Source organism: Lathyrus oleraceus, chromosome 6, assembly GCF_024323335.1.
Source record: "Lathyrus oleraceus cultivar Zhongwan6 chromosome 6, CAAS_Psat_ZW6_1.0, whole genome shotgun sequence".
In the NCBI taxonomy this organism is placed as follows: Eukaryota; Viridiplantae; Streptophyta; class Magnoliopsida; order Fabales; family Fabaceae; genus Lathyrus; species Lathyrus oleraceus.
The window spans coordinates 386,235,398-386,260,303 of NC_066584.1; the positions used below are offsets into that span (position 1 = coordinate 386,235,398).

The following is a 24,906-nucleotide window of genomic DNA, read 5'->3' on the forward strand; positions in this document are numbered from 1 at the left end:
GGTTTCTATCTAACTTGCACAGGAAGCAAGCTATCCTAAACAGCACAGGCAAATACATACAAGCACACAAAGCAAGCACACACATTATATGCAAACAATTGGGCTCATACAAGGTTAGGCTGTGAAACACAAGCCAACTGGAATCGGGTGTAGTTAGCTCTTAACCCTAACATTGAGAGTTAGGGTGAAGCTGATGAAATGGGAAGTGAGGGTAAGACCTCACAGCTCTTATCCCTGGCCTGGGAGAGTTTTTAAACAAATGAAAGTGTGGGAGTTCAGAAAGTAGGAACTCTTCTCCACATATGACTGACACAACAAAGATCTTGGGCTATTATCCACAGTGCATCAACACATGGTGTGTGAGCAAAGTGAATGATACAACTGAATAGCAGGAGATGGATTACACATCTCTTTTATCTGCCCATTGCCTCATAAGAGGACTTTTCCTGCTTGGCACAAAAGTAAACAAACACAAGCATTGCCTCTTAAGGAGGGCTTTAGACAGGTGCCTGCCCACATAACAGGACAGGTCTTCCAGACTACATGAAGTCAGAGAGTTATACCTCAGTGGTTAAGCAACCAAGCAAAGCAAAAGCAAGTTCAAAAGAACTCAAAGCAACTTAGGTACCTGAAAAATATCTAAACCAATCAGTTTACAAGTCAAACAAACAGACAACAGTCAATCACACAAACAGACAAAGCATCAGGCAACAATGTGCAAGGCACAAGCCAATAGGCACAACATAAATGACTTGGCATCAACCTACAAAACAACATAAGGTTAGCCAATCATCAACCAATTAATCAACTCGAATGAGTGAGCCACTCCAATCATGGCAATGTGCTTCTTAACCTGAAATCCACAATCCAAACAGTGAGTCCAAACCACTAGGTCAAAGCCTAGGGTCAAAAGTAGGTCAAACATTCAAAACAGAACATGAAATTTAACATGAATCAACTTCATTCAATCTAGAACACATTCCAAAAGGTACCATATCAATATCATTAACCAAAAGCATTTCATGAACCAAGCATGGCAAGGTATGCAAATTATGACCACATTGTGACATCAGAAGCAATAAATGCACATTAAATCAAAAATGATTCAAATAATCTTGGCAAATTTCATGAGTAAACAGGACATACAACATGATCATCACACAAAAAATTAGAGGCATTGGACATCATTAGGCATGGCAATCACATAGCATAAGTCAAGACAAGCACAACAAGCACATGTGTGACATAAATTGTCACACCAAGTTAGCATAGGCATAAAACAGGGATGGATCAGGGTAAAAGCCTCAAACCAAAGCCAAAACAACATTCAACATGTCTAGAAATAGTATGCAAGAATTCAGAAGCATTGGATAAGAAACAAGCATTTTGTGATCAAATGAAGTTCAAGGCAATTTCAAGGCTCAAATGTGACCATCCAGAATGAAAAATCTTAATTAAATCAGAAATGATCCAAATAATTCCAACAAAAGTCATGAGCAATCACAACATCTATAACATGCATCACACAAAAAATCAGGGCAATTGGAGAACATTTGGCATGGCAAGCACATCATTCAAGTTGAACATCACAAGGTGTGACACAAATTGTCACACCAACTTAGCATGATCATAAAACAGAAATGGTAAGTGATAAAAACACCAAATCAACACCAAAATGTCAAGCAATATGTCTATTTATAGCATGCAAAATTTCATAAGCATTGGACAAGAATCAAGCATTTCACAAAGGATATAGCATGGCAAGGTCAAGCAAGCATACATGTTCAAATTCCTTAGACAAAATAATTTCCAGGCTAGGCACAATTTGTACTTTAATGATCATAAAAAACTAGACAAGATAAGGATCATGATGCAAAAAACCTCATAATTTTTGGATGAATTTTCAATTTATTGTGAATTTATGAAGTTGAGAAAAAATGAAATGGAAATGTGAAACCAAGACATGAAATGATGAAGAAATGATGAAAAACACAAGGCAATGTGGAAAATGCGCTCAGCAGGATTCGAGCCATGTACAATTTAAAACTCAAATGCGCGCCTAATGCAAAACGATGGCGTTTCAACATGTAAAACCCTAACGCGCGCATGCACATATTTGAAAATCCGCAGTAAATCAAGATGAACTCGCAACAAAATCCGTATGTAGGCTATGCGTTCCGCAGGAAAACTTGCAAGAAAACTGGACATGCATATGAACATGATGAAGATCATGAAGATCTTCATCCAAATTTTTCCAGAAAAATCCAAACGTTCCAGAAATCCACAAAAATTACACCAAACGATTTGTCATGCATCATACATCAAAGATCAATAATCATTTCATGGAAAAACATCATCAAACGCATGGATCGAAGGAAATAAAAAACAACATCCAAACTTAAATCACATGGATCTTTGCGTACAATGCATCATTTCAACTCATTCAAAGCTCAGATTCATCACCAATCTATGAACTATACAATAGGCACAACAATTTTGAGAATTAAAGAGGTCGAAAATGTAACCTCTTGATGAACAGCAGCTGGATTCACGTGTTTCAAGGCTTTGCAATGCTTCAATCCTTCTCCAATGTGCTTAAGGAAGTAAATGATGATGAATTGGAAGCTTGAATGCACACGAATCTTGCTCAATCTTCACTTGCCATGGAAGCTCCACACCTTGAACATGAACAAAATAGGCACGATTTCCTCTGTTTCCAAGTGCAAATGTGCTCAATTATAGCTCAGGATGATGAAATGATCAATGGAAAGTGCTTGTGTTTGAAGAATTTTGGAGAAAAAAGTGAGAGAAAAATTTGAGAATTTGTGAAATCTAGATCTAGAATTGGTAATTGTGATGAAAACAGTTAGGATTAAGGGCTTTATACTCAATGCTAATCATGTTTAGGCAAGGATTAGGGCAAATGCAAATGAACTTAAGGAGTTTGTGGTGTGAATGCAAAAAATGAAAATTTCTCTCCATGCACCCTCATGCACGTGAACAGTGCACATGCAAGGCCTAAAATCACTAAAATTGAGTTCATGCACATGCTAGACTTGGTTTGGTATGCATATGTTCAACCAAAATGAACTTATGAAATTTCTTCCCAAAATCTTCATGAATGAACCAATGCCATGCAAATGAGATTTCATGCCGAATGATGCCATGCTTGGAAAATACACGTTACAAGGATCAAAGTGCAAAAAGAGCCACTCAAATTGGAGTTTTGGTTTGAAAGTTATGCTCATTTGAAGTTCAAACCACACTTTGCCATGATTGAACCATATCTCTTCAACCACACATGAGAAATCCATGATCTTGGACTTTTTGGAAATGGGAGAGAAATATCTTCAACTTTCATGTTGGAAAAAATTTCATTTGAAGCTTTCTTGATGATGTAATCTTGAGTTGAAGTTGGTCCAAAACCTTTTCATTTTTGGAAAATTCAAATTACAGGTCACTTGCTATTTTGGGAAAGTTTTGATCTGACTTCAAATCCTTCAATGTTGATGTTTGAAATGTCATATGAGACTTGTTTGAACATGAATGAGGCATCTCTAACCATTTCCCACCTCCAAATCCACAGTTGAACTGACAGTTGACTTCTGTTGACTTTTTAGGGTTTCAGATGATTTGCACATGGACTGATGAGTCTGAGCTTTTAACACTTGGCCAAATCACTTCAAAATGATCCTTGGACCATATGAACTCATGGGAACCACCCTAAGGCTTTGATCTCATGGAAAAATGCACTTGTTGCCTTGCACAATTGAATCTCCTAACCAGTCTTGCTTGATGACATGACGGACTATGCAATGACAATGCAATGTCAATGACCTAAAATGAAATGTATGTACAAATGGGAGGTGAAAATTTGAGGTGCTACAGTGAGTCCTTACTTCATAAGGATTGTCACTGAGCCTGGATTCTTTAGATAGTTGCCTGAGCCTCGCAGCAATGTTCTCTGAGAACTTGGCAAAAACTTCATCTATGGTTGGAAAGGTTAGGTCAGATTCAGAGGGATTTTGGATGGGTTCAGAGGGTTCAGAGATGGGTTCAAAAATGGGTTCAGAAGGAGGTGGAAGAGTTTTAGAGGGTTCTGAAGTGGGTGCAGAAAGGAGTGGCAAGATTGATGTGGGGGGTGATCAAGAACGTGAGGTTCTTGATATGAAGTTGTTAAGGGCGTAGCAGTTTGGGTTGTGACATGTTGTGGAGCTTCAAGTGGTTGTTCATCAGCATTCATTTGTTAAGAATATTCGAAAAACTGTTGTTGTTAAGGATTCATGTTGCAGTTGTTGAAGAAGATAAAGTTGCAAGAAGATTGAGGTTGCGGAGATAATGAAGGCAAGGGTTTATGTACGTTATGAGAGTGAAAAGTGTGAAAGTGGGAATTATGGTAATATATATACGCGTTCAAAACACATGCAAAACGACAACGTTAGATAAATAGGGGACAAGAGTAATTATAATTGCTAAAATCCGAGTTGACAAGCGCGAGGAGAATTAAATGCAGCTAATGATGGTTGTCTAATCAAAATATGCACACTACTCAAGGGGATCTCAATAGTTTGGCTCTTGAGTTCTGAGCTAGACAATTGTCTAGAAGATCCAAAGCCACACGTTTGAGAGACCACGTGTTGATGTTTCTGGAGTCGAGAATACCAAAAGGTTTATGATTCAGAAGGTTTCTAATCTAGATAACATCTAACTTGTAGAAGTATCAAAACTAGAACCAGATGAACAACATATGTTTAAGTCAGAGTGCATTTTAACATTAGAGAGGAGAGGCACAAGTTCAGATTCATTTTTGGAAATCTTCCATATTTAAATGTTTCAAAATGAAAAGAAATCTATATTTAGCTAAGGTTTTTATGAAGATGTCATCCCATTGATGGTCTGTATCTATGAATTTTAAAATGATTATCCCTTTCTGAACATAGTCTCTGATAAAATGATGTTTAATTTGTATGTGCTTCGCTTTGGAATGTAAAATTGGATTCTTACTTAAACATATAGCAGCAATATTGTCACAAAAGGTAGGGATGTTACTCTCATAAATCTGAAAGTCCTCAAGCTGATTCTTCATCCAGAGAATCTGAGTGTTGCATAATGAAGCTGAAATGTATTATGCTTCTATAGTTGACAATGCAATGGTTGATTGTCTTTTGCTTGCTCATGAGATGAGGTTTCCTCCCAGAAACTGACAGTTCCCAGATATGCTTTTGCGCTCCAGTCTGTCTCCAGTGTAATCTACATCACAATACCCAGAAATCTTGTACTCTGATGTTTTCTCATACATCAGGCCAACGTTAGGTGTTCCTTTCAGATACCTCAGGATTCTCTTAATAGAAGTTAAGTGAGATTCCCTTGGACCTGACTGAAATCTAGCACTGAGATATAAGCTAAATAATATATCAGGACGCATAGCAGTCAGATAGTGAAGAGAACCTATCATACCACGATAGAGTTTCTGACAAACCTTTTGACTTACCTCTTCTTTCTCCAGAATGCAAGTAGGATGTATGGGAGTCTTAGTTGGTTTTCTTTCTGACATGTCAAATTTCTTCAGAATGTCTTTTATGTATTTGCTTTGATATACATACGTGGCTTCTGATGTTTGGTTAATTTGAATCCCCAGAAAAAACTTTAGTTCTTGCATCAGACTCATTTCAAATTTTGTCTGCATTCGCTCAAAAAAATCTTGACAAACAAAGGGGTTAGCAGAACCAAATATTAGGTCATCAACGTATATCTGACATATCATAAGATCATTTCTGATGTTTTTACAGAAGAGGGTAGAGTCCACTTTGCCTCTAGTAAAGTCATTTTCCAGAAGAAATGAACTAAGTCTTTCATACCAATCTCTGGGAGCTTGTTTTAGACCATAAAGAGATTTTTTTCAGTTTAAAAACATGTTTTGGACATTTTGAGTTTTCAAAACCGGGAGGTTGATGGACATACACCTCTTCAAAAATATACCCATCCAAAGATGCACTTTTGACATCCATCTGATATAATTTGATGGAATAATTTACAGCAAAAGATACAAGAAGATGAATAGATTCTAAACTGGTGACTGGAGCAAAGGTTTCATTGTAGTTAATACCTTCCTATTGATTATAACCTTGTGCCACCAGTTGTGCTTTGTTTCTGACCACTTCACCCTTTTCATTTAGTTTGTTTTTGTAAACCCATTTGGTTCCAATCACATGGGTTCCCTTTGGCTTTCGTGCAAGATCTCAGACATCATTCTTGGTAAACTGATCAAGTTCTTCTTTCATTTCCAGAATCCATTCTTTATCTTAAAGAGCTTCTTCATAGTATGTTGGCTCTATAAGAGATACTAGTCCCAGAAGTGTTTCTTCAGAAACTTTGAATGTTGATCTTATTCTGACAGGTTCATTTTTGTTTCCCAAAATCAATTCTTCAGAAACATTATGTATGTTTCTTGATCTTTTCTGATCGATTGTGACTTCAGGTTCTTCTGACGTTTCTCTTTCTGCTTCATCAGATTCTTTGGTCTTTTCGTCAGAACCTGCAAGTGTTATCTCCAAATCTGCAAAATTCTCAACTAGCTTTGACTTTTCAAATTTAAGTTTATCATCAAATCTGACATGTATTGATTCTTCCACAATTTATGTTTCTGTATTGTATACACTATATCCTTTAGAGTGTTATGAGTATCCCAACATAATACTTTTGTGCCTTAGAGTCAAACTTGTTCAGATTATCTTTAGTATTCATAATAAAACAAGAACATCCAAAAGGATGAAAATAAGAAATGTTAGGTTTTCTTCCCTTGCACATTTCATAAGGAGTCTTCTCCAGAATAGGTCTGATAGAGATTCTATTCTGAATGTAACACGTTGTATTCACAGCTTCAGCCCAGAAGTGCTTAGCCATATTTGTTTCATTGATCATGGTTCTGACCATTTCTTGGAGAGTCATATTCTTCCTTTCTAAAACTCCATTTTGTTATGGAGTTCTAGGATAAGAGAAATCATGGGATATTCCATTAGAGTAAAAAAGTTCTTCAAAAAGTTTGTTTTCAAATTCTTCACCATGGTCACTTCCGACTCTGATGATCTTAGAGTCAAATTCGTTTTGTACTTTTGAATAGAAACTATTGAACACAGAATGTGACTCATTCTTGTGCCTTAAGAATTTTACACATGTCCAACGACTATAATCATCAATGATGACAAGTCCATACTTCTTACCATTGACTGACACTGTCTTAACAGGTCAATATGTAAAAGTTCTAGAGGCTTGGAGGTAGATACAACATTTTTGTTTTTGAAAGTTGTTTTTAGAAAATTTTCCTTTCTGACATGCTTCACAAAGAGCATCTGAAGAAAACTTCAGCTTAGGTAGGCCTCTAATTAACTCAAGTTTATTTAGCTGAGAAATCCTCCTCAAGCTAATGTGACCCAAGCGTCTATGCCACACCCATTGCTCTTTATTTACAGACATTAAGCATTTTACATTTTAATCTTTTAAATCTGAAAGCTTTATTTTGTAAATGTTGTTCTTCCTCTTTCCAGTGAAAAGGATTGTGCCATTTTTCTGATTAATAGCTTTGCACTTTTTTTGATTGAAGATTATATCATAATCGTTATCACTTAATTGACTTATGGATAATAAGCTATGCATTAATACCTCAACATAAAGGACATCAGAAATAGAGGGAAGAGATCCATTACAAACTGTTCTAGATCCTATAATTATTCCTTTCTGATTTCCACCAAAACCTACGAAGCCAGCATCTTTAAGTTCCAGGTTTTGGAACATATGATTTTTTCCTGTCATGTGTCGCGAGCATCCAGAGTCTAGGTACCATGATTGGTGTTTTAACTCTGTTGCACAAGATATATGCAACATATACTATTTTATCTTTTGGTACCCAAAATCTTTTGGGTCCTTTAGGATGAGTTCTCCCAGAGTTTCTGAAAACTTTAGGTTCTCTAGCATTACTAAACTTCTGAGTTTGTGCAGGTGTATAATGATAGAAAAGAGATTTAAGTTTGTTTTCTACAGAAGGTTTTATATCATATTCATCAGAGTCATATCCAATTACTCTTTCATTATCATGACTAATACCATAGATCATAGAAGCCATTTTGCTTCTTTCAAGTTCGTTATTTAGAAATTTCTGAGAAGCCTTTTCATATTTGTATATGATGGTGTCAGAAGTATGTGGAGCTTTGGAAAGAGTTTCTTCAAGTTTTGAACATTTTTTGGTTGAAAAATCATTTTCTTTTTCAAGGATAAATTATTTCCTTTAAGTTCAGAAACTTCTTTCTCAATCTTATCACACTCTTCAACTGTCTCTTCATGAACCATTTTCAGGTTCTTGAATTTCTGTCGAAACTTCTGATACAAGCTCAGATATTCTGATAAACAGGCTTTCAAATCAGAATAATAAAAGTCAAAGAATACCTCTTCAGAGTCATACTCTCTTTCAGATGAACTTCAAGAGGTGGTGTCCATGAATGCAACGTTTGCTTTCTCCTCTTCAGAATCAAATTCTGAAGCTTCAGATTCAGAGTCATCCCATGTTGCCATGAGTCCCTTCTTCTTTACTTTAAAGGAGTTCTTATTGAAACTTTACTTTCTGGAGCTATCCTTCTTGATCTTTGGACATTCATTTATGTAGTGTCCAGGTTCTTTGCATTCGTAGCAGGTCACTTCCTTGTTGGGTCTGCCTCTGGAGGTTGACTCTAAACAATCTCCTTTCTGTCTGGGCCTTCTGAAGTTGTTATTTATTTTTATCCAAAGCTGTTTAATTCTTCTGGAAAGAAGAGATAATTCCTCTTCATCATCAGACTCTTCATTCTCAGAGTCATCATCGTCTTTTTCTTCAGCTTGAAGGCTTTGTTCCTCTCTGGCTTTCTTCTTTCTGATCTAAACTTCAGAGCTACTGGTTTGCTTTTCTTCTGAGGTTCATCTTCCTCTAGCTCTATATCATGACTCCCGAGGGAGTTGATGATTTCTTCAAGGCTTATGCTTTTCAGATCCTTGGATAACTTCAGAGCAGTAACCATAGGTCTCCACTTTGGAAGACTTCTGATTAGCTCCTTGACATGATTTGTTGTAGTATATCATTTGTCCAGAACCTTGAGTCCTATAACTAAGGTTTGGAACCTTGAGAACATCACTTAAACAACTTCATCATCTTCCATTTTGAAGGATTCATACTTTTGGATTAAGGCTAAATCCTTTGTCTCTTTAACTTGATTGTTTCCTTCATAAGTCATCTTCAAAGAATCAAAGATTTCTTTGGATGTTTCCCTGTTGGTGATATTCTCGTACTCATTGTAGGAGATTGCATTCAACATAATGGTTCTTGATTTATGGTGATTCATGAAATCAAACTTCTGATCATCACTCATTTTTCTTCTTGAAATAGCGATACCGATAGCAGAAATTGGTGGTTCGTAACCATTTGTGACGATATCCCATAGATCAGCGTCGTAGCCTAGGAAGAAGCTTTCAATTTTGTCCTTCCAATAGTCAAATTTTTCTACATCAAAAACTGGAGGTTTGGCATTGTAGCTATCTCTTTCATTTGTGTTAGCCATGATGTTTTTCTCACACTAGATCTCTTTACACTGTTAAGTGTTTGATTTAAAAATCAATAATAGAGCCTAAGCTCTGATACCAATTGAAGGTAGAGAAAAACAAGAAAGGGGGTTTTGAATTGTTTTCATAGTAGTCAAAAACTTTTGCAACATGACACACGTAAAAATTAAATGCTATCAACACAAGAAATTCATCATGGTTCGCTTGAAAAATCAAAGCTACTTCAGTCCACACGTCCAAGGTGATTTCGTCTTCAATAAGGACTTAATCCAATAATCTCAAGAGATTACAAAAACGTATAAGACTTCAATAAGTCACTTGAGGAAAATCAACAACTTCAAAGAGTTATAAGTGTCTGTCTTAGTGCTTCTAGGTAAACAGTATGAACACAATTAAGAACATGGATCAATGATCACACTATGAGCAACAACTCTTATGAGATTACTGAATTTTACAAAGAAAGGTTGATTTTTGTAGTTTGAATTATATTATAGAATTTTTGTATATTTTTCTTCGTGTTCAGCATCATGATGATGAGGCCTTTATATAGTAATTTGAGATGATACCGTTGGAGGGAAATTAAAGGATATTTCTTGTCAATCATGAGACTTAATGACATTAAGTTTCTTGTCCTTTCCAGGGCAGTCTTGGAGAATAATTTATAATTTCCTTATAGAGATTTATACCATACTTAGAATACTTCTTGATTAAGTTTCTAATTTTGATGAGTCAGATGATTTGTTGAGCGTGAATCAGAGTGAGCAGAGTCACAGTCTATGGGCACAAGCTTGTAGTCTTCAGATATTCTATTAACTATTCTTCATATAGTTATTTGTTGAAGATTCTTAAGATAGTTGTTTATTGAATAGACTTCAGATAGATGTTTGTTAGATAGACTTCAGATAGTTGTTTGTTGAATAGTCTTCAGATAGATGTTTGTTGAATAGACTTCAGATGTTAGCTTGACTGGTCTTCAGATAGAGTGTCTTCTGATGTTGTCTTGCAGAGTCATCAGTTGTAGAGTCTTCAACCGTCAGATTGTGTATGTGATTTTTTCAGAAGTGTCCTTGTTCAGAGTCAGATATGATTTCTTTATTTTTGGATCAGCTTTTCTGGACTACGTTAGATGCCAGCTATTATTTTCCTCATATTCATTTTTCCTTAGAAACCTGCACACTTAGCGAAAATTATTAGGGTACCAAATTGTTTCATTCTTTGTTATCATCAAAACTTAGAGATATATTGTAGAAACAAAATCTTGTTCTAACATCTTTGGACTTTGGTTTCTTGCAACACACATACATCCATTCTACCCTTGTTGATCGCTGTCGAATGAAATTCCATTTAGTTGAATTGCCACACCGACAAATGTTATAAGAAACATTATTTATTGAACATTTTTGTGCTTAAATAACAACTCCATTTACCTTAATGATATTTATTCTCCATAGATATAATTTCTTCAACATACTTATTTTCTTCCTCCACAACTTTAACACCTAAATCTGCCTCATTTCTCCATATCGTAATTGCTACATCTCCTTCCATTTTCCCCAAAAACATTTGAATCCCTTGAATCACATATGATTCATATTTTGATTTATAATATAAAGTTGATCCCCCTAAAAATTTTCCCATCATTGACTCTGATTGATTAGATTAATAGCTACGAGCTCTCTGTTTGGTGATTTTGAGGATTAAGAAAGACGAATTGAGGGATGGTTTAGGGGATTCAGATTCCTTATTAGATGCAAAATGAACCACTTTCATACTCATATCCTTGCTTTTAATTTGGGAATAACGATTTGACTGGGCCAAAAGGTTGGTTTATTCTCAAGCCCACTAAAGAGGGATTGAAGTCCCACTTCTCTAATGTGGTCTGCTTATCGGTTTCTGGTTGATTCTCCACTAAATGACTCAATTCTATCCACCTATATCACATTTCTCACGTCAGGATCCCTTTCTCTCTCTTCCCAACATCCATGATGAATGCTACATGTATTGTCTGATTTAACACATCCTCTACTTTTATTAATTCCATGCCACCTTTTTCATTCTGACACAAGTGTTGTACCCTAAATTTTTTCCACGTTTTTTTGTATTATTAATCATTTTATTTTGCATATTAGTGTATGTTTTTATCCATTTTATCAAGAGAGGTGGTTTCTTGCATTATAAGCTTTCTTTTGAAAACTCAAAATTCAACAAAAAGATTGAATAAAACTTTAGTTACATTTATTAATATCTATTGATCACTCACTTTCATATTATATAGTTATACCTAAGTCAATCAATTTGAATTTATCTATTTCCAAAAGGAAGAATATTTTAAACACATGCTTTGTTACATATCATCACATTTTCAATGTTATACATCCCACCATCCAAAGATGAATTGATCCTAAAGTTGATCAATCATACATTCACATAAAACAAAATAGTTCAAAATTGACTTGATCTTCTTCATCATGCATCATAATATAAACCAATGCAAATCGACACCAAATTGAATTTCATTCAAAATATAAAAAAACGCCATTGTCTATTCAATTATAAATTCATCATTACTCATAATTCAATTCACCTCTTCATCATTCATAACAAATCATCTTCAATTCATTCATTTATCTAATTACATCCAATTCTCAATTAAAAATTTATGTGATCACCCAACATTACTCAATTCATAATTCATCATTCCATCCATTTCCATAATTTATTTCATACACCAAAGCATTAGAATTAACTTGAAATTTGAAGTTAAAAAGAAGAGCAAGAAATAATAATAAGAAAATTTATTCAAATTAATTTTTTCCATTACCATTTACACAAGGAAGTTAAATTTACATGAGAATTACAATAAATTACAGCAAGAAAATTGGCACATGGCCTCACCCAAAAACCACCTCACGGTTCACTCTCCACTCCAAAAATCAGCAACAAACTTTTCCCTCTCAATTCCATTCACATGCTTACACAAATATCTTCACACAATTATAGCTCATTATCTACACATTCCTCACCTTAACTCACACGAGATTTTTAAATATCATCACAAATTTTCTAGCTTCACACGAGTTTCATTCCTTAGACACTTCTCACACTAACCTAAATCACTAGCCTATAAATGCTAAGCCTAATCCATTCAACAACACACACGAATTCACCCTGAGAAAGCTCCAATCTGCAACCTGCAAATCCAAAAATCCTCACTATAGATCTCTTTGCAGCAACCATTAAAGCTTCACCTTAAAGCTCTAATTGTGCTTGAGCTTAGCCTACACCCAAAGCACCTTCAACATAGTAGCAACAAAATTCCCATAGTAGAATAGGAAGAAAGTAGAAAAGGAAGGAAATAAGAAGTGGTCAAAAGCGACGAAGGCAGACAAGAGAAATGAAATAATGTTACCTGAGACTTTTGAGCTCGTAGAATATTTGTCACCGGTCGCTGGAGCAACTCCAACTCCGTTTTGGTATTTCCATGGCTCCCATGTATATTTTTCTTCTTGAGTCTTATAGAGATACATGCTAGACAACTTATCCCTAAGTCAATTTGCCTTATATGTGTTTAATTTGTTCAAATCGGATGATTTTGTTTTTTAGGGTTTGAGTTAAGGCTGGCAATGAACTGAACCAACTCAAAAATAGTTTGGAACTCGGTTCGACAATTAGTTTGTTGAACTTGGTTCATGAACCTAATGAACTGAATATGAGCGAAAAACTAAGTTCGTTAACTAAATGAATTGAACTTGAACTATATACAGTTTGACTTGTTAGGTTCATGAATCAAGCTGATTATATATGAAAAGGATTATATTATCTTTAAGAGTAGGTCTAAAGATTCAGTATAAATTTTAACCTTATATATTTATTTTAATCTAACGGTTTTAACTGATAATTTATATTCTCAAGTGAGCCAAATATTTCTAAAAATAATTATACAAATCAAAGTAACATGATATAAATTAATTAATGTTTGAACTAGTATATTTTTGAGACAAAGTTAAATTCTAATCTAATAACTTTTATTTTATTTCAACACTTTCTTTTAAAAATAATATTAATTTAAAATGTCAAATATATATAAAAAACTAGACTTTAAAAATGGCTTTTATATCAGGGAAACAAGCAAGATAAACCTAACAAGATGAATCTAACGGGTCAAACCGAGTTGCTCGTGAACTTATAACGAGTCAAGTTTGAGCTTAAAAAAAATTGTGTCGAACTCGAACCGAGATTTGAGTTGAACTAATTCTTAACGAGACGAGGTGAGGCGAGCCGAGGCGAGGCGAGTTCGACTTGAGTCAAGCCGAGCTGAGGCGAGTTCGACTCAAATCGGCTCATTTCTAGCCCAAGGTTTGAGGTTAGATTTCATATCATTTTGATTTTTGTTTTTGTTTTTGGCATTGGAATCAAGTCCAGAGGATAATTTTGGGTAGGGTTTATGTTTGTTGATTTTGGATTGGAGCGTGTTTGGTCATTTTCTAGGTTTAACCTCAAGAACACTCAGGTTGTTCTTGAGTGTTCATATAATGTTCATGTGAAAATTGGTCTTTTAATACAAAATAATTAAAGAAACGTGTGTGTGTTGTTTGTGCACAGAGAAAGAAGATGGAGAGTGTGAGTGAAGAGAGAGAAAGGTTTGGGAGAAATGAGGAGAACCTCACCAGATCCCTCCATTTGATCTCAAGAGTGCTCCTCTCACTGGTGGCCATGTGGCTCACCTGTGGCGCCTCTGCAATCATTGATGTGGTTGACCCCTATGGTGACTTGGGCCCCTGTACAGAGAGCCCCATCTGGTTACCATGCGCTCTTCACCCTTAACCATTGGAACTCGTTGACTCCCTTATAGTATAATCTTATGCCCCATAATTGAGTTAACACCCATTGTATTGACTCTTCAGGGTTGGGCCTCCATAGTTAGGCCCATGCGCCCCTTTTTGGCACTGCACCCCTCTTGTTCCTTGTCTTTATTTATTCATTTTCTTGTTTATTTCTTTTTGGGCTCAAGGCCCATTGTTTGTTTCCTTTACTTTTACACCACTCCCATGCTTGCTTGCACCCCCTCTTAGTTTTTTTATGACTTTAGTTATTTGATAAATGTTAATCAAAAACAAAAAAAAAACAAAAAAACCATTAAAATCAATCTTCCTAAAAATAAAAAAATGCTTGATCAACACCAAAGTTGCTTTTCAAAAAAACATTTCACCATCGAATCAATTTCAACCAAAAATGTGAATCAAATACTTGATCAACATCAAGTGATTTTTCAACATCAATCAAAAACTTTTCAAGGTCTTTTTCATAATTAAATCGGTTGAAAAGTGATTAGTTTGGACGTAATATCCTCTCTTTTCCCTAAGTATTTGAATGATAGTCGTAATTAGCTTACCATTTGAATACTTGTCTTTCGTTCAAAACACATTAATTGATCGAATTTAGTTTGGTCTTTATTGGATGACAAATGATTGGTTTGAACGTAATATCCTCTCTTTTCCCCAAGTATTTCAATGCTAGCCATAATTATCTTGTTGTTCGAATACTTGTATTCTGTTAAGGACTTTCGATTTAATTCGTCTCACAAATTTCATAAAAGATTTGGATAAAAAGGATTTTTTGTTCAAATACTCATCATCCACCCAAAAACAATCGAATCAATCAAATTATCTTTTCCCGCCTTAGCGCGACCTCCAAACTTTTCACAAACCAACAATGTTTTATCCATTCTAACGCAATACAAACAAGAGCTTAAGCCTCTCATGCATGAGTATGCAAGCAACATTTAACCGCTAAAATATGATAAAACATGATCCATTCTACCACAATACAAAGAAACGCTTAATCCTCCCATGCGCGAGCATATAAACAACGTTTAACTACTAGAATGTGAACTAAACATCATTCACTAAAGTCAACCAATAAACTACCATTTGCTACCCAGAACTATGCAACTTTGAATTCCTCATCGCATTAGACGATACATAGAAGCGAGATTCAACATCTCGTCAAGCACTATAATAAAAAATCCAAAAATATATTTGTCTTTCCTAGAACTATGTAGGTTTTAATTCCTCACCGCACCTGAGGATATGTAAGAGCAAGCCTTAAAATCTTGTCAAACACCCTAATAAAAAAAAATTTAGTCCTTTTCTTTTCCCATTAAAACTTTAAATAACTAGAAGAAAACAAATAACATTATGCTAACACTTATTCGCAAAACTAACTAAATATTCTCATTAAGTATAACGGATGTAAGGGGTGTTAATACCTTCCCCTCGCATAACCAACTCCCAAACCCGAATTTGGTTGCAACGATCATTTTATTTTTATTTTTAGGGTTTTATTGATACATTTTCGTTCCTTTTGGAATAAATAAACTTCGGTGGTGACTCTGTTGTATTTCAATCGTTCGTTATGCTTGGGTATTTTCGAGTCGCGATAACAAGCAGCCACTAGTTTCTTAGTCACTTATTCATAGAGAACTAGGGTCTGATATGTATTGATTTGGTCCCCTAGATATAAGTTATCTCTATTATTTTCCAAGAAACCATCAAGGCCCTCTATATCTCCCTATAAAGTTTCTTCAACTTCGTCCCAAACACCGTATAATCCTCCGACTCCAATTGAGATGAATTTGTATAAATTTCCAAACACACAAGTAAACTTATCTCCAATGGCCCTTGATAATATTCCACCACCTTGATCCCGAACACCTTCTCATTAATCATCCCATTCTATGCCTCATTAAACACCACACTAATTTTGGTTCTATCCTTAATACATGTTACATACATCTTTGCTTTGCACCAAATATTATAATCAAAACACATATACACGCCCATCGGAGCTGAAATAAACTCAAAAAAGGAAGAACTCTAAGAGTGTCATGGAATACTATAACAACATAGCCAAGTTACCATTTCCTTGTCCACATATGAAACTCTCCATTTTCTAATCTCCTTAAACCACTGCCATAACCAATCACTTCCTTCATCCACCATGGTCTTTATTTCTCCTTCCTCTTGTTCCTCTCGTTCCTCTAGCAAACATAGATTCTCTCCTAAAGGTGTTACTTTTATGGAAAAATACCCCTTTGTACTAAAAATATCATGGATGTTGTATGTCATGCTCAGATTCTCCACAACAGCAATATAAGCTTTCTTAAATCTGTTAGCTCTTCCTCTTCTACATTGAATTCCAGATGTGAAAACTTAGGCTTAGCTTCGTTTCTGAATTTGGCTCTTTTAACATTGCTTTTGACTACATTAACATACAATTTCCTATCTCTTCTTCCACTTGTATAAGTTCCTCCCTTGTGGAATCCTTTTTCTTGATTAGTGTTAGAGACATTCCCTTGATTTACACCCTCGTATACATCTCTCCCCAAATTAAAATCTCTATTCTTCTATAATTTCAATTGAACACCCACTTCAAACCTCCTTTGGAACCATGGTAAATTTACAAATAACACTACTAGAGATAATACATTTCATGACAACGCTTTCACCTCGCCTAGCAAAAAAACGAGGTACAATTTCAGGAAGCAACGTGATTTATTATAAATAATACCATTTATTCCTTGAATCCCAATAAAAACAGTTTAAGTGTTATTTCTTTAAAAATGATGCCTTTATTTTTATTTAATTTTTTATTTGTTAAGTAATTGATCTATTCCTTCGGTTTCTTTAATTACCAAGGAGTTTGATTTTACTATAAAATACACGGTCATTAAGTTTTACCCTAAACCTAGCCGCTCCAAACTCGCATACATCATTCTTTGGGATGGATTGCAAAGCTGGAAAAATCTTTAATATTTTGTGTTATATGTTGTTCTTCTAACACCAAACTTGAACAAAACGTTTTTTTCATACCCTACAGTACATCTCACATAATGATGTTTTTTATGTTGTTGTTGATGTTTTTATTTCCACCTCTCTTGCAAAGTCATTGTTATATTTTGAGATAACATTCCTTTGTTATTAATCAAAGAAAACACTCATAAATATACTCTAAATTGCAATCCATCTCACATAATGATTTATTGCTTTCCTCGATCGACAACATTGATACATTTATTCATAAACATACTATAAATTGCACACAAAGAAAGTGGTGAATGATAAAAAAAAATTGAAAAGAAAACATTACATGTTACTTTCAATTTTTTACCATTCACAATTTTTTTTCTGCAAGTAATACATTACCTCGATTTTTATATAAACCGAGGGAAAGTCCCTAGTTTATTTTATTTTTTAATTAATAATGAAATAACCTTTCCCATCGATTTTATAAAAGAATTGAAGGGTATAATTACTCAATTAACCAACAAGGAATCCATGTCCTATGTTCATAAAGTAACAATGCCCAAGATATTGTCAACACATCAATCCACAAGAAATCATCTATATCCAATAAGAACATGAACACCACCAAAATATATCTTGGACACTGTCTTGTGAAACTCAAACATTTATAATTAAAGTTTTTTCCATGAAAACGTTGATAATGAAAGTTTGGAACAGGTCTCTGGGATGAATTGCAAGTGCAAAAAAAAAAACTTGTTCCAAAGTTGGTTTTCTTACATAATATCTTATCTTTTTACTTTTATTTTATGTTATGTAAGTAACCTTTTTTTAATGTTACATCAGAATTTGGAAGCGTGCAAACCATTGATCTTGGAAAGCATTGAGTAACTTTGAATTTATTCAAAGTGATGATGAAGAATTAGATTTGTCAAAAGTTTGTACTTCTAGATTGAAATCAAAACAATGTAATATTAGAAACTTTGAATTAAATATTTTGTGTAACCAATGTAATTTAATATTTAATATAAATAATTTAGTTTAATATTTAGTGTAACACGACGTAATTTGTATTTTTTAAAAAAGTTTTTCCCCTCGATTTATGACAAAAATTGAGAGGTATGTGGTGGTAGTTTTGAAAAAATAAATATGTTATTGTTGGAGATCGAACTCATGACCATTTCAACTATCCTCTCGGTTATTATGAAATCGAGGGGTATATTAGAGAGTTTTCCTGACGCAATTCGTTATCTCGCTTGTGTAACCGAGATTATATCCCCATTGCATCCGAGCTGAAATGTGGTTATTTGTAGTAATGTAACTTTCTCTTTTCAATGAATATGTTGTCTAACTTGGTCGCCATTAGTCTTTTGTTCTAAACATTGAAAAATTTGATAAAACCATACCTCTTTCATCTAATATCCCTTTTGTTTGGAATCACTACCTCATATTTTCCTCATACCCCTTGAAACTCCTAGTACATTTCTTTGGCTTTACAAATATCTATTTGATTGAAAAATAATGATGTTTTCCTATCCTCCAAATCCTACATATCGAGCTTCCCATAATCTCCTATAGCCTTGGCTTCGACCATTTACTTCCTCTTCGACTCTTGACTTGTTTCTGTTTCACGTCTCTCATTTTCAATTTTCAGATACCACGAATCAGATAAGATTGGATGAATGCACGTGACTGAATCTGTTTGAAAGATTATGTTTCTAAAAAAAGGTTAGAGAGATTGAAGCTTCTCTCAAACATAATTTTTATTGATTATTTAGTTTTTATTTGTTTTCACTTTTTTTTACCTTTTTTCTTCAGTCTCGTTTTATATATCACTCTTTTTTCTTAACATCTATTTATATTTTTTTCTTTTAAAAAAAATTATCGATCTTCTCTTACCAAATAAAAAACCAATCGTATTCACTATAAAAAAACAATTAAATAATTAGTCTTTTTTTTCTAAAGCAATTATTAATTAGTCTTTTTCTGCGCAAGGCTGCACGCACACATTATAATTCTACTTTTCTTATTATGGCATGAACTAATATATAAATAAAAATTAGTAAAGACAAACGTGTGATATATAAAGTATAAAGTCTAGCCTAGACATTAACAAGCATAATAATGAAATAATTTTGTCTAATGTATATACCTAGATACACCATTTAAGATCAAGACAGATTCTATACACTTTAAGCCAAGTAAGAGCTAAGCTAAGTATCATCAACAAAGATGCTGATGTTGAATAGTAAGTAAAGCAATAAAAAAGGTTAAGCCTCAAACACTGTACATACGTCACTTGACCAATGCATTACTATGTTGCAGTATATATGCAGGCATATAAAATTTCATCGTGTGATACTCTGACACTTGTCTCTCTTCCATTGATGGACAAATAAATCATAAAATATGTTCCACTCTAATTGCCCAATCACTTTATATTTTAAAAGAATTTAACAAAAATTATCTTATTTAATTTTTTATGAAGACCAAATGATAATAATAATTAAAAATTTACACACAATCTTGAATAAGGTTCCAATTTATAATTTGTATTTTCCAACATAATCAAATCAATTATATATATATCATATATATATATATATATATATATATATATATATATATATATATATATATATATATATATATATATATATATTAAAATCAACAAGTATCATATTTTTATCTAATCATTATCAATGTCAACAAATTAAAAATAAATAAAAATATATTTAGTAATTTTATTTCATATAAAATTAAACTAATAGTATTTATAAATAAATAATACTTTTCTATAAATATATAAATAAATAAAATATTAATATTAATATAGTTTAAATTTATTAAAGAATGCATGATGCATTTATAAATTAAAATTATAAATTTATTTTGACAGTATAACAGTATACATAATATTTATTTTATAAGATGCATTTATGTATTAAATTAGAAATTTATAAATATATAATTTTATGAGATAAATTTGTAAGATGCATTTATGTATTAAATTATAATTTTTTTTGACAATTAAAAGATTTTATTTTATAATTATGTTTGAATGAATAAACACAAAATTATGTCGTAAATCGAACAAATCCAAATTGCATTGGATTGATTCGATTTGATTTGGTTCCATTTTATTAGTAAAAATCAACCGAATCAAATCAAATCGCTCATTTTTTTACTTGCAATTCAGATGACTTTTAACTTCAAAACCTCTCGAATTGTCTCATAAATACCCCTTATCCTAAATATTAAAATTCAAATTTCATTAATAACGTTCAACTTAATAATATCAACTTCTAATAATTTAAGATAAAATTTGCAAATATTAACTTACTCAATTTTAACGATTACAAAAATAACATATTACTAAACTGCTAAATTAGGAAAATGATGCATTTTCTATCTATAATAGATTGACCTAAAATATAAATTGTTAGCATTTAGCTGAATTTGAATTTAAATTTAAATTTTAAAATAAAACATTTTTAGGGTTCAAACATTCTCCAACAAACTATTTTAATTGTACTTGTTAGTAATAAAAACAAAGAAAAGAAACAAAATACTTGTTCGATGAAAGAAAAGGTAACATATTTGTTTTTTCTTATTTTTGTCAAACTATTATTGTCTCAAACATTTTCAACAAAAAAGAATATGAACTACTACTTTTACTGCTCAATTATCTTTAAAATTGTAAACTTTTCAAGATGCACACTATTACCGACTATATTAGTTTTTTCTATGGCAAAACAATATATGTCTCCCTCATGTATTTTTCATAACAAAAAAATTACTTTTTAAATCTATTAAATATATAATATATTTAAATATATTATTCAATATATTTAAAAAGTAAATTTTATTTCTTATAATATAAACTAAATAGAGTAATATAAATATAAAAATCACTAAAATACAAATAATTCTAAAATACAATAAAATGTAACAAGACTATCAAAAAATATAAATCAAATATATATATTCAACGGAAAAACACACAAAAACCAACAAATTAAAACTAAAAGGGAAGAAAAAATATATAGGAGTTAAATATCTACCCCTTTAAAATTCAAGTTAGAGCTTTAATAGCTACAACCACCATTAACAAATCATACTATATATATATAAAAAATATTAATAAGACAGACACTCAATTCACTATTGGGTAACATGTATGTAGGTTAGAATTTTAAAATCAATAAAAAAATCTAGATAAATTTTCTTGAATCTATCTAAAAATCATTTAAATAAAATACTGACCATTAAAATCATTAAAATCAAAAAAGGCATAGAATTTATAGTTTAAAATTTAATTGTAACTTTTTCTCTCTATTTTAGTTTTTTTTTTTAATTTTAATCCTTCTATTTTAAAAATCATAATTTTTGATCAAATTTTTTATTTATTTTAGATTTTAATCTCTAAAATAGTATCAAAATCCAACACAAAATTTAAAAAATAGATTAAAATCGTGATTTTAAAAACAGATGAATAAAATCAAAAGAAAATTAAAATATGGATACTAAAATTACAATTAAGCTTAATTTTTATAATTATTACAAACTTAATAAAACATAGTTAAATACACAAATAGTGATAATAGCAACTATAATATTTAAAGACTTTTGTCAACAATCATTCAACATTTTATTTTCCATCCATTTTTTCTCTTCTAATCACATAACCAACATATCACTTCTATATTCCCATATCTCTATTTCTTTCTTCATATATATATATATACTAATTTGCCTAGGTTTGTATGGAAGGGTGAAAGGAGAAGTTGAAAAATATTTATTCTTTTTTCCCTACAAAAGTACTTGAGTCCTTTCTACTTAAAATCATGTCTTTTCCTTTCTCTCTCTATCACTCTCACTCTCTCTCCATAATACTCTCTGTCTGACTGAGCTAGCTAGAAAGATAAATGAGTCTTACTTTTAAGTCTAGCGGTAGACTCGGATCCTGTCTCCTTTCATTTCAAACCAGAAATTAAAAAATAATCACTTTTTTCTTCCACTCTTCTCTCCCCACTCACTCTCTCATCTCATTACCAAACAACACCATGAACAACACTGACCCCTACGGTTTACCGGAGGATCTCCGCCGCCTCCTATCATCCAGAACCACCACCACCACCACAGAACCACCACCGTATAATCTCTATGCTTCTGCTTTTCATCCACCTAATAATTATTCTTATGACCCTTCTTCTATCATGGTTGGTGACGTTTTCTATCCTCGTAGTGCCTTCACTCACACTCACACTCACCACTATGATTATTCCTCCTCCACTCTCAACATTCCTTCAACTAGCTCCACCACTATTGCTGCTGCAACTGCTAATTCAGATCATGCTACTGCTTCTGCTGCTTTCTTTGCTGGCCTAGAAACTAATTCTGCTGATAATAAAGAATGGCTTGGTAATTTTGATTCTTGTAACAATAGATGGCCTAGACAAGAAACGCTTTCTCTTCTAGAAATCAGATCTCGTCTTGATTCTAAGTTCAAGGAGAATAATCAGAAAGCACCCTTGTGGAATGAAATTTCTAGGTATATATTAGTCTTTAACAAGCTTTTTTTTTGGGATAATTGCTTTTTTGTGACTGAAAATGACAGGCTAAGGGTTCAGATAACTGAAGATCCATGTGCTTTTTGTTATGATCTATTTCTTGTTTTGTCTAACAATTTTCACTGACTATATAGTGATTATACTTGCACTGGTTTTTTCTATGAGAATGATAAATCATTCATTCCAGGTGCAAATTACTAAGGATTTCTCAACCTGCAAAATCTGTCTTTCTTTTCAAATTTTGTTGACCTAATTTGTGTTCAGCTACCTATAGCTAGGGCTCTATGTTTCAGAATTTTGATAATTCAAATGCACTTATTGGATATTTCTGACATATTTAATGAACATATCAGAATGTTTTCATTATTTTAATCCTAATAGTAACAATAATAAGTAATTATAAATATGATTTTGGAAATACATGTATATAAAGTTTCATATGGTCTTAGATTTATATTGATTGATTGATCTGATAAACTTGTATATGAATTAAATCTTAATATATATAATATAATATAATAGGTTTGTGATGTACTTGTTTAGGATAATGGCTGAGGAATTTGGGTACCAAAGAAGTGGAAAAAAATGCAAGGAGAAGTTTGAGAATTTGTACAAGTATTACAAGAAAACTAAGGAAGGTAAGGCTAGTAGACAAGATGGTAAACACTACAGATTCTTTAGGCAGCTTGAAGCAATATGTGGAGAATCAATTACAAACACTCATGCTTCAATTTCAGACAAAACCCCTCATGCTGCTTTTGTTGCTACTCAAACTCCAAGCTTCACAATCAACCAAGAAAATGTTAATGGTGTTGAGGATCATGGTTTGGTCAATAGCCTCAAGTACAAATCAGAAAGTCTAATGAGTTTCTCGAATTCGTCTGAGTTTGAGACATCCTCGTCGGAAAACAACGACGAGGATCTCTCGGCTATCGCGCACTCGATGAGGTCGTCGTCGAAGCAGAAAGGACTAGAGTTGGAGAAAAGTGAGAAGAGGGTAAGAAAAAGCTGGAGAGGTAAAGTGGAGGAGATTGTAGATTCTCACATGAAGAAGATTATAGAGACGCAAGATGCATGGATGGAGAGAATGTTGAGTGTTGTTGAACAAAGAGAACAAGAGATGGCATCAAAGGAAGAAGAAAGGAAGAGAAAAGAGTCAATGAGGTTTGATCAAGAGATACACAAACTTTGGGCTAAAGAAAAAGCTTGGGTTGAAGCAAGAGATGCTGCATTGTTAGAAGTTGTAAGAAAACATATTGGGATAGAAGGAACAAATAATAAGAATGAAAATGGTAGAAACTTTGAATACCCTTTTGGAAGTTTGGAGAATCATAGATGGACAGAAATGGAGATTTCAAGTTTGATACAACTAAGGACTAGTTATGAACATCAACTAAGAGAAAAAGGATATTTGGAGGATGGTGTTTGGGATGATATAGGTGAAAAAATGGTGTATATGGGATTCAACAGAAATGGAGCAGAATGCAAGAAAATATGGGATGAGATTAGTGTATCTCTTAGAAGGACAGTGGACTGTGGAGTCAAAATCACAAGACCTTGGTGTTTGGGACTTAAGGTGACAGATGATGACGACATTTGAGACATGCATGAATCAGAGTTTTTGAATTCTGAGCATGAAAAGTGGTGATATTAAATACTAGTATGCAATAACTTGCAAATTTGCATCTTTGAAAATCACAAGGGTGTAAGTTTTAAGTTATAGGCCAAGTGTTTTAAATTTTATCTATGTGTGTAGGGTTTATGCTTGAGTTGAGTGTTATAAGCTCATTGGCATTTGTTGTTTAGTTTTATTGACATCAAATGCTTGAGTTCTTTAGTTATGAATTATGAATTTGAACTCTTATGATGTTTTAGTTGTTTATTATTTATTTATCTGTGTGACTCTTTTTGTGAATAAAAAATCAATAAAAATGAATTGTATCTTGTGA

General features: G+C 32.9%; 1 protein-coding gene across 1 annotated transcript; it reads left to right on the top strand.

The window, feature by feature from the left end:
- Positions 1 to 22,208: 22,208 nt before the first annotated feature.
- Positions 22,209 to 24,825, top strand: LOC127092614 (trihelix transcription factor PTL). Its single transcript, XM_051031501.1, has 2 exons — positions 22,209 to 22,938; positions 23,501 to 24,825. Exons 1-2 carry the CDS (start codon positions 22,451 to 22,453, stop codon positions 24,555 to 24,557), a joined length of 1,545 nt encoding a protein of 514 aa, XP_050887458.1. The 5' UTR covers positions 22,209 to 22,450; the 3' UTR covers positions 24,558 to 24,825.
- Positions 24,826 to 24,906: the final 81 nt, after the last annotated feature.